General features: G+C 44.9%; 1 protein-coding gene across 1 annotated transcript; it reads right to left on the bottom strand.

The window, feature by feature from the left end:
* Positions 1-1,068: 1,068 nt before the first annotated feature.
* Positions 1,069-2,028, bottom strand: LOC116221929 (olfactory receptor 2AT4-like). The gene has a single exon (XM_031574145.1). It carries the CDS (start codon positions 2,026-2,028, stop codon positions 1,069-1,071), a length of 960 nt encoding a protein of 319 aa, XP_031430005.1.
* Positions 2,029-11,280: the final 9,252 nt, after the last annotated feature.

Below are 11,280 nucleotides of genomic sequence, written 5' to 3'. Positions count from 1 at the left end.
CAAAGTTTTTAAAGGTAACAGTTGGAACGTTTGACATCTCGTTACCAAATCAGTTATTCAAGTTGCTTTATAGTGAGCTACCTTGAAAGCACTCTTTTGATCCGTCAGAAACTCAGAAACAAATCTAAAAGTAATCACGCCCCCCCCCCACAAATTGCACAAAATGCATGAATTAGATGTAACCTACCAAGTAATAACTTGCTGTTGAATTACACATCGTAATGAAAACAAAATCACAGTGTGAGTGTTTATTTTCAGAACATGGCCAATGTGTAGGACAGTTCATGTAGTCATAGAAATCAATAACTTATGGCCAGTATAGGCCTACTAGACACTCAGTAAATACCAAACTATAACCATAAAATGATCTGAAGGATCTGGCTGAATTAATGGTCTGAATGAGCACTTATCTTCAGACGGGAAAGTCTTAATGTATTAAGACTCGCATACTAGGGTTGTAAAAATATTCAGTATCGAACTGTATCGTCTTCAATTCAGTACACAGTACAATAAATAAATGAATAACAATCAACTAGTCAACTTAGGGTATAATAATGCATAGCCTAGGAATTGTAGAACACAAATTGTACATTAAAACACATTGTAGATTCCTGTTTTGCATTCAAAGTTTTTAAAGATAACAGTTGGAACGTTTGACATCTCTTCTAACCAAATCAGGAAGTTTGATTTATTCAAGTTGCTTTATAGTGAGCTACCTTGAAAGCACTCTTTTGATCAGTCAGTTCAGCCAACTCTAGTGCAGAAACAAATCTCATAGTAATATAAACATAAACAAACAGCCGGCTAGCGCTGGCACCCTCTGTCCCCCACACAAATTGCACAAAATGCATGAATTAGATGTAACCTACCAAGTAATAACTTGCTGTTGAATTACACATCATAATGAAAAAAAAATCACAGTGTGAGTGTTTATTTTCAGAACATGGCCAATGTGTAGGACAGTTCATGTAGTCATAGAAATCAATAACTTATGGCCAGTATAGGCCTACTAGACACTCAGTAAATACCAAACTATAACCATAAAATGATCTGAAGGATCTGGCTGAATTAATGGTCTGAATGAGCTCTAATCTTCAGACGGGAAAGTCTTGTTATCAGAATTTTTTTAATTTCTTCTGTTCTTAGAAAGTATATCAGTGGATTAAGCATGGGTGGTGAAAGACTATACAGCAGAATAATAGTAAGTCGCAGGTCTGTATTGAACTTGATACCAAAGACAGTGCAGATGTAAACTAAACACCGAGGAATATAATAAAGTGCAATGATGGTAAGTTGACCACTGCAGGTGGAAAAGGTTTTAACTCGTGCTTTGGTACTTGAAATGCGCAAAACTGCCACAATAATGGAGAGGTAAGAGAAAATTATAAAAGCGAGGGGTACCAGTAACACTAACATTGCTGATATAAAGGCTGGTATTGCATAGGGGGTCCTGTCAGTACAAGCAAGTGTGGTAATAGAAATGTGATCACAATAACAATGAATAATGGTATTAGAATAACAATATGGTAGAGGATATGCTCGTATAACAGTCATTAGGCATCCAGTACTTGCTACCAGCCATGCAGTGATGCTGAGGATGAGAACATTGGAGTTTTTAATAATGACAGGATACCTAAGTGGAAAGCATATTGCTACATAGCGATCAATAGACATTATTAACAAAATAAATGAATTAGCTGAGCCAAAATAATGCACAAAAAACATTTGGACAAAGCAGCCTGTGAAGGAAATAGTTCCTGCTTTAAACCAATATTTGGCGATGATCTTGGGTAAAGTAGTGGTACTAAACAATATATCAGACAATACAAGATTTAATATAATGAAATACATTGGTTTGTGAAGTCCTTGCTCAGTAGCAAACACTACAAGAAAAGCAGTGTTTCCACCTAAGATGGCCAAATACACAATAAACAGAAGGGCTGACACCATGCCATAGTAGTGTGGGTCAAGTCCAGGGAACCCCACAATCACAAACTCTGTAATAAAAGTTTTGTTTCTCTCTGACATGGTGTTAAGAAGTTCTGGTGGAAAAACACAATACAAATATAAAATTAACTTGTTAAATTCATGTAGTTGTAAATGCAATGCGACTAGTTATGTAATTACACTTTAAAGTCAAGTAAAATAATAGAGACCCTGCATATATCATCATTTAAATAATACAGACCCTGTTCATATCATCATTTAAATAATAAAGACCCTGCAAATATCATCATTCAAATAATTGAATAACTATTTTGTATTTGCATGCTATATTTGAATGAAGATAGTGAAGTTTCATTTCCTTTTTTTCCTATTTAACCCATTTAACAAGGTGCAGTATTTGATGCCCTTTTTCATACACACATACAAACATTCGAACTCTGAGCAATGATCTTATTTTGTATTTTAGGTGACAGAGTAAAATAAATATAGCTTGGAAGATGACAGAGGGATGTTAATGTCATGTCCAGCAATGTATATTATAAATCCAAGATATCATATCTTACCTGTTCTACAACGTAAGGTAAAGCACCTGCAAGGAGTTATGTTTGTACAGTGACATGGTTCTTGTATTTATACTTCATAGGTCATGAGGAGATTCCTTGAAAAATCATTATGCCAAAAACCCTTGGGTTCACGATGATTGATAGATGCTGCAATACCGTATCTTCTTTTCCCAAGCGGCCATATTCCCTTTTCACATTACGGAGTTCTCTGACTCATGATTTTGGGTTATGATTTAAAATGTGCTTCTGAATGCAGATATGCTTCACACATTCTTACTAAGTTAGTTTACAAGTTTTAAAAATAAACAATACAGATAAGATTTTATTCTGTACTACCAAATGGATTGAACCCAGGCCGCTGGATGAGTGTTTTGCCCACAGAGCAATGTAGGACCGAAGTGCAGAGGTAGTGTCAACAACTTCGGATTTTTCATTTTCAAAATCAAGAATTCATACAAAGCACAGAAGATAGACAAAAAAACAAAAGGTTTCTCAGGGAAAAAACAACTGGGCGTTGTGTGTATGCAAAAGTTGTTGGTGTCTACTCAAGCATTAATCAGTGTACTGTGTTGAGCTGTATTTATGGAATTACGTCTCCGATCTTTTCAGTGTTTCGCATTCATCTCTAATGTGTGTGTGAGCAAGCGTTCAGTGTGATAATCAACAAAGTGCCTCACAGAGCCCAGCTTACTGATGAAACACTTGAGCTCAGTCCTGCTAATTGCCACAACAAAAATGACACCAGACCTTGGTGTGCTTGCAAGAAAAGATGACCAGCAACACTTTTCCCATTAAGTCAGGCACTCAAAGTGAGTTTATTTTCATTTACTTTTTCATGCTAGTTTTTTGTTCCCCCTCATCAACTAGTTTTAGTGGCCCTTGAGCCAAAAAGTGTGCCCACCCTTGCGGGATGAAGAACCTCAGTTTAGCAAATTTTGGCTTTAGTTTTTCAAGTTGAGGGCATGATGCCATGTTGTCCATTCATAAGGAAAGCCGCTGGCCCTGACGGAGTATCTAGAAAGGTACTCAATGTCACAATCTGAGCTGGATCCATGTTTTCTATGTCATATGCCCCATGTCTTGTGTGTGTGCGCTCTCTCTCTCTCTCTCTCTCTCGCTCTCTCTCTCTCTCTCTCTCTCTCTCTCTCTCTCTCCGCTTCAGGTTTGCCATGCTTAACTCAGACAGCATTCACACGAACGCGTTGGAATGTGTTGATCCGTCAGGGTTGACGGATCCCCATTCACTTTGAATGGGGTGACGTCATCCTTTGCCGAACTGAATTGTGGCTCCGTTGGGTTCCCGTGCGTTGCGTTTCATGCTTTGCTTGCGGGAAGTCGCACTCCAAACTAAACAGTTTACCTTACTCGTCAAAAAGGGGTGGGAAGTTGTTCCCCTCTGATACATCGCTCCCGTCACCTGTTCTGCGCCGGCACTTTATATCACCGGCCTGAACCATTGCACACTTCGTAAATCAATTATTACATATCTATATTCCGACTAATATCAAAACATACATTTCCATAGACTCATACAGCAGGGTTTACCCCCAGACAATTATCTTCTATTACCACATAGTACTCTAAATTATCACACCCGCTACAACCACCCCTCTCATCACACGCACTTGGCCTGCTCACGTATGACGCTCCGTGCCCAAAGTTTAAAGGTCCTGGTTTGTTTTGGTGGTTGTATGTCCTCATCACTCTCCTGATCGTGGTTTACTATGATGGGTTTGTTGTTTGTGGGAAAATAAACCATGTGTCCGTATCCCGCACTGTCTTGTGTATTTGTTTGAGCCCCGGAATGCATTACCGTCGCGGTAACGGGCAGCCGCACCGCTCCAGGGTTGCCTATGTTATCACCCTCCTCACCGGCAGAGCACGGGAATGGGCAACAGCGGTCTGGGCCACCTACTGTTCAAGCATTAAGGATTTCACAGATGAGATGCTCAAGGTTTTTGATCGATCCCCAAGAGGACGAGATGCGGCGAGGGCCCTAATGGGTCTAACACAGGGCAAACATTCTGTTTACGATTTTGCCATAGAGTTCTGTGCACTGGCAGCCTGTACAGAGTGGAATTCTAGTGCTTTGTTTGATGCTTTTTATCATGGTCTCAATAGCAACATCTTGGATGAGATCGTCCCCCACAAGTTACTTAGTAGCCTGGAAGGCCTCATCGATCTGGCCGGCAGAGTGGATACCCGTCTGCGAGACCGCTTCCACAGTAGAGCCAGAGAACCTTTTGCCAGAACGACTTTGCCTGTGGAGGTCGACGGCCCTCTCACTGACCCAGAACCCATGCAAATTGGGCGAACTCGCATCACTGATGATGAGCGGAAACGTCGGAGAGAGACCAACTCGTGCTTCTACTGTGGCAAGCTGGGTCATTTCCCCTCCAGATGCCTTTTAAAAGGCTTTGCCCGCCCGTAGTTGCAGGGGTACGGGTGGGTGTGGTGGAGAGGTTTCCCCCTGTTGATAGGTCTGTGTTTTCTGTTAACCTGTTGATCAATAACCAATTCCATTCTGTCAAGGCCCTTGTTGATTCAGGTGATGATTAGAACTTCATCCAGACTGCCTTGGCGAGGAAGCTTGGAGTCAGTCTTCGTGAACTTGAGCCCCTGCTGCTGACCAGTGCTCTAAATGGAACTAAGCTAAGTCCTATCTCCCAGGTATCTGAGCCAGTAATTTTGAAGTTGTCTGGCAATCATGTGGAGTCAATTTCATTTTTTGCCATGGATAATCCGCATGTATCACTTGTTCTTGGACTCCCTTGGCTACAGCTCCATAACCCCCACATCAATTGGCGAGATGGCTCCATCCTTTCGTGGAGTTCTCACTGCATGGCTACTTGTTTGTCCTCTGCCCATCTTCCGGTATGTGCATAGATCTCTGACCCTGATAAAGATATTGATGTTTCTAATGTTCCCCCTGAATACCTTGATCTACGGTGTGTTTTCAGCAAGTCTAGAGCTACCTCTCTTCCCCCTCATCGCCCATATGACTGTTCCATTAATCTTCTCCCAGGCTCTACTCCTCCCAAGGGACGCATCTACTCTCTTGCTCCTCCAGAGAGAGAGGCTATGGACAAGTACATTTCTGAGTCTCTTGCTGCTGGGATCATTCGCCCTTCGTCCTCGCCGGCCTGGGCTGGATTCTTTTTTGTTGCGAAGAAGGATAAGTCCCTAAGACCGTGCATTGACTATCGTGGTCTTAATGAGATCACTGTAAAGAACAGGTACCCCTTACCACTCATGTCCACCGCTTTTGAGCTGCAGCAGGGTGCTCAGTTCTTCACCAAGCTAGACCTCCGTAATGCATACCACTTAGTCCGCATCAAAGAAGGGGACGAATGGAAGACCGCGTTCAATACTCCAACTGGTCACTATGAATATTTGGTTCTTCCTTTTGGTTTGACAAATGTGCCTGCTGTATTTCAGGCTCTTGTGAATGATGTTTTGAGATTTCATTAATCGTTTTGCATTTGTTTATTTGGACGACATTCAAATTTTTTCCCCCACCTTAGACGCCCATCGTTCTCATGTGAGGCGAGTTCTGCAACGTCTGCTGGAGAATGAACTTTTCATAAAGGCTGAGAAATGTGATTTTCACCAGAAGTCTGTGGCTTTCTTGGGATTTGTGATCTCCCCTGGTGTCGTCCAGGCAAAGTAGAGGCAGTAACTGGGTGGGCTGGGCTGTTCCTTCCTCCAGACGAGAGCTCCAGCGCTTCTTGGGCTTTGCGAACTTTTATCGCAAGTTCGTTCGCCATTACAGTTCCGTTGCAGCCCCGCTTACTGCCCTCACATCCACCAAGGTCCGCTTTCTCTGGAACAAAAACGCTGAGTGCCTTCTCAACCCTCAAGACCATGTTCACCACAGCTCCAGTGTTGGCCATCCCGAATCCCTCATCACAGTTCATTGTTGAGGTTGATGCATCAGGCACAGGGGTGGGAGCAGTCCTCTCAGAGGTTAGCAAGGGACAATAGAGTGCATCCCTGTGCCTACTTTTCACGTAGGCTATCCCGTCTGAACAGAACTACGGCATTGGAGATCGGGAATTGCTCGCCATAAGATTGGCATTAGAGGAATGGCGGCACTGGCTGGAGGGAACCGAGACCCCTTTTCTCATCTGGACTGATCACAGGAACCTTGAGTATTTGAAGACGGCCAAGCGTCTAAACTCACGCCAGACTAGGTGGTCACTTTATTTTTCTCGATTTAATTTTGTGCTCTTACAGACCGGCCTCAAAGAACGTCAAGCCAGATGTGCTCTCCAGACTGTATGCCCCGGTGTCTCAAGAAGGTCCCGAGACTATCCTTCCCCCCCACTGCCTTGTGGCTGCTTGTGATACCTGTGCCAGGAGTAAGACCAGTAACCAGCCCGCTGCGGGTCTTCTCAGACCTCTCCCTATTCCTCAAAGGCCTTGGTCGCACATTGCTGTGGATTTTGTCACTGGTCTGCCTCCGTCTTGTGGTAACACGTGTGTTAGACCATTGTTGATCGTTTTTCTAAAGCTGCACACTTTGTCCCCCTCCCTAAACTCCCCTCTGTCAAGGGAACTGCTGAACTTTTGGTCCATCATGTCTTTAGGCTGCACGGATTACCCATGGACATTGTATCTGACAGGGGGCCACAGTTCACCGCCCTGTTTTGGAAAGATTTTTGCCGGCTTATTGGTGCTTCTCCAAGTTTGTCGTCAGGGTTTCATCTTCAAACGAATCGCCAAACAGAGCGCACCAACCAAAAGTTGGAGGTGGCACTACGCTGCATGGTCTGAGAATGCTTCCTCTTGGAGTCAATGGTTGCCTTGGATTGAATATGCACATAAGTCTCCCCTCTTCATCCACAGGATTGTCTCCTTTTCAATGTTGTCTAGGCTATCAGCCACCCCTTTTTCCAACCCAGGAGGAGGAGGTAGCCGTGCCATACGTACAGGCCTTTGTCAGACGCTGTCGGAGAGTATGGGCCCGAACTAGACATCATCTGCTGCAAGCTGGCAAGAAGTACAAGAAGATGGCTGACAGACGGCGCGTCCCTGCTCCTGCCTTCCGTCCCGTCATAGGGTAATCATATCGACTGCCAACCTTCCTCTCAAGGTCCTCTCTCGGAAATTAGCTCCAAGATTTGTGGGCCCTTTCCCTGTCTCCAAGATAATCAATCCCTGTACTGCCAAATTGTCATTGCCTTTGTCTATGCGTCGCATCCACCCCTCCTTCCATGTTTCTCAATTACGTCCTCTGATCTCTTGTCCTCTCTCTCCCCCTGTCAAAGCCCCCCCACCCCCTACGGTCATTGATGGGGGCGAGACATACATGGTCAGGAGGCTACTGAAGGTCCGGTGCCGTGGCAGGGGCCTACAGTACTTGGTGGATTGGAAGGGCTACAGGCCAGAAGAGAGGTGTTGGGTGCCATCATGTTTTGTCCTTGACCACCGTCTGATTGAGGATTTCCACCGGCAGAACCCGGAAGCACCAACTAGGGCGCCAAGAGGCGCCCGTAAGGGGGGTGGGGGGGGGTACTGTCACGATCTGAGCTGGATCATGTTTTCTATGTCATGTGCCCCATGTCTTGTGTGTGTGTGCGCTCTCTCTCTCTCTCCCCCTCTCTCCCCCCGCTTCAGGTTTGCCATGCTTAACTCACTGACTCTTCCAGGTGCCTGGTCTAACACACCTGTGGCTAACTGGACCTCATCTCTTCCCTATGCCTGGCCTAAGGCAGCATTCACACGAACGCGTTGTAATGCGTTGCGCCAACGGATGGCGGAGGAGGAGTCTGGCGCGTGGGGTTCTGTTGATACCAGAGACGTTATAGTGAGATTGGTTTGTTGACCTGTCAATCACGCCACTAGCAAGCTGCTTACCTTGTAAGCAGTAGCATGCTAACATTAGGTAGGGTGCTCACACACCTCGCAAATCCTATCAGACGTATTTTTCAGTTACAATAAAGGGTTTTTTAGACTGTACAGTGTCTATTTCTCGGTAACTTTAAAAAAATCTAAGCAAAAAAAAAAGGCAAACAAACAACTTTTAGGTACAAATACAACCATCTACGGAGTTTGGTCGCCATCTTTTTTTTTTTGAGCTTGCCGCTTTTTAGACGTGAGCATATACGGGATCTGATTGGCTAGCGCCTGTGCTGTCAGTTATGCATGAAAGGCAATTTGATTGGCTGACGCATGCATTACCTCTCGAAGTTGAACATTCTTCAACTCTTCCCGCAAGCAAAGCATGAAACGCAACGCACGGGAACCCAACGGAGCCACAATTCAGTTCGGCAAAGGATGACGTTACCCTATTCAAAGTGAATGGGGATCCGTCAACCCTGATGGATCAACGCATTCCAACCCGCACGTGCGAAAGGTCTGTAACACTCCTGTTGCTAATGAAGCCTCGTTTCTTCCCAGTGCCTGGTCACACAATTAATTGGACTAATTGGACCTCATCAGTGCCTGTGTTAAACCGTGCTCTGAAGAACATTCAGTGCTGGATTATCTCTTCGCTTGCCTGGACACCTCTTTAGCCACGTTTTCCTATTGCATTCCTCCTGCCTGTCTGTTTTGCCTGGATTCCTTTGGATTTTGGATTTAACCCTTTGTGGGTTTTCTTGGACTGCTTTGGACTGTGCATCTAGGCCTGGCCTGTGAGTTTTTTATGTTTCTGTCTTATGCTGCCTGCCATTTCTCATTGAGATCCCCATGTTTTGTATCTTCTGAGCTTTGCTGTTTTTTCTGTTGGATCTCCTGCCTCTGTTTTTTGAAAGACATTCATACTGCTGAAAGGTTTATTAAAATACTCCTTTTGAAGATACTTTGTTGCCTTTGTCTGCTTTTGGTTCCAAACCTGTTTTACTCGGCCTCAGCCGCCGTAACACTCAAAGCCTGTGCCAACCAACTCGCTGGGGTCTGCACAAAGATCTTCAACCTTTCTCTGACTCTAGCCACCATCCCACCCTGCCTAAAATCAGCTACCATCATTCCCGTCCCTAAGAAACCAGCCACCAACAGCCTGAATGTCTACAGACCGGTTGCACTTACACCTGATCTCATGAAGTGCTTTGAGAAACTGGTTTCACAGCACATCAAATCCACCCTTCCCCCCATATTTGACCAGCATCAGTTTGCATACAGAGCAAACAGGTCCATGGAAGATGCCATTGCCATAGCTCTCCACACCGCACTAAGCCATAGACTACAGCTCAGCATTCAATACCATCATCCCAGACATACTAGTCAGCAAACTAACTGCACTAGGCCTTTCCCCCTCCTGCACCTAGATAAAAGACTTCCTCACAAACCGCCCGCAAACTGTGAAACTCGGCCCCCACCTCTCCTCCACCATCACACTCAGCACTGGCTCTCCACAAGGCTGTGTGCTGAGCCCACTACTGTACTCCTTGCACACACATGACTGTACTCCAACCCATCCCACCAACACCATCATCAAATTTGCTGATGACCCCAATGTGTTCGGACTCATCTCAGGAGACGACGATTCAGCGTACAGAGATGAAGTACAGAAACTGACAGTGTGGTTGTAAAGTGGATATTTACCAGCTTAACTGCTGCCCCCTGCAGGTTACCTTATTTGGACAGCATTACCCGGGCACTGAATCAAGTCAAACGCAGACAAAGGTGTAGGGAAAAGCAAGGACTTTTATTTCTCTTTATATTATACTTTCTAAAAGCACCTTGGGGAGAGAGCAGTGGCCAAAACAGGCATCACATCGATGTAAAGTGCAAAGTGCTGATTAATAAATAGATAAATAACATGAAGGATATAGGCCTATACACAGGAACAGATGGAAATATAAATTAGCAATAAATACACAGCAAATTCATCGGTGTTTCAGATGGGCAAAGTACAATCAGATAAAACAAGTTAAATTCATCCCAATCATAATGTCAGTGATAAAATACACATCAAGAGCCAGAAGGCATCCACAGCAACCCATAAGCACAGCAAGCCAAAGCAAAGTATATCCCTTTCTATTCCTCTGTACAGACACAGCACTTTGCCCAGAATATGAGCTTGCTCACACATGCACACGCACTGACATACATAAAGAAACCCGCCGGGGAACACAATTCCCCGGAAAACTACAAGACATGAATGGCAACAGAAAACTACCTGATACGCTGGCCTCCTCGCCGCGACCGCCGGACGTGGGGTATATCGGAGGTACACAGACCAGTGATCGCAACACGCAACAATCTAAGCCAACGCACTTAGTTCCAATCTCATAGCGAATTATTAGTAATGCGACGGGTAAACAGCACTCACCCACGTCCTGGCACGGCAGCCCTCGGCTTGGAGCTCAGCATCTCCTGTCCCTGACCTCCCGTTTCTACACAAGCAAACCCATTATATTCCTGTTACCAATTGATTAATGCAACACAGGTGTGTCGCGACGTCTAAACCGGCGGGCGGGCTGGACCCCGCCCCCACGTTGTCTTTCGCTCAAACCACCTGCTTACATGGTGCTTAGAGAATAATCTGTCACCGAACACCACAAAATAACTAATTCTGGGCTACTGAAGGCAAAGTTCAGATCAGGCCCCACTCCACATCAATGGGAACTGTGTGGAGAAGGTCCACACCTTCTAGTTCCTTGGAGCCCACTTATCAGATGACCTCTCATGGTCTGCCAACACCTCAGCAATAGTCAAAAAGACACAGCAGCGATGACACTTCCTGAGAGTACTCAGAAAAAACAACCTAGAGTGTAATCTGATAGTGGCCTTCTACCGCACCATTATCGAAAGGGTACTGACC

The sequence above is a fragment of the Clupea harengus genome, chromosome 9, assembly GCF_900700415.2.
Source record: "Clupea harengus chromosome 9, Ch_v2.0.2, whole genome shotgun sequence".
Classification (NCBI taxonomy): Eukaryota; Metazoa; Chordata; class Actinopteri; order Clupeiformes; family Clupeidae; genus Clupea; species Clupea harengus.
The sequence above is the reverse complement of the archived record's forward strand: the minus strand, read 5'-3'. Positions and strand labels throughout refer to the sequence as shown.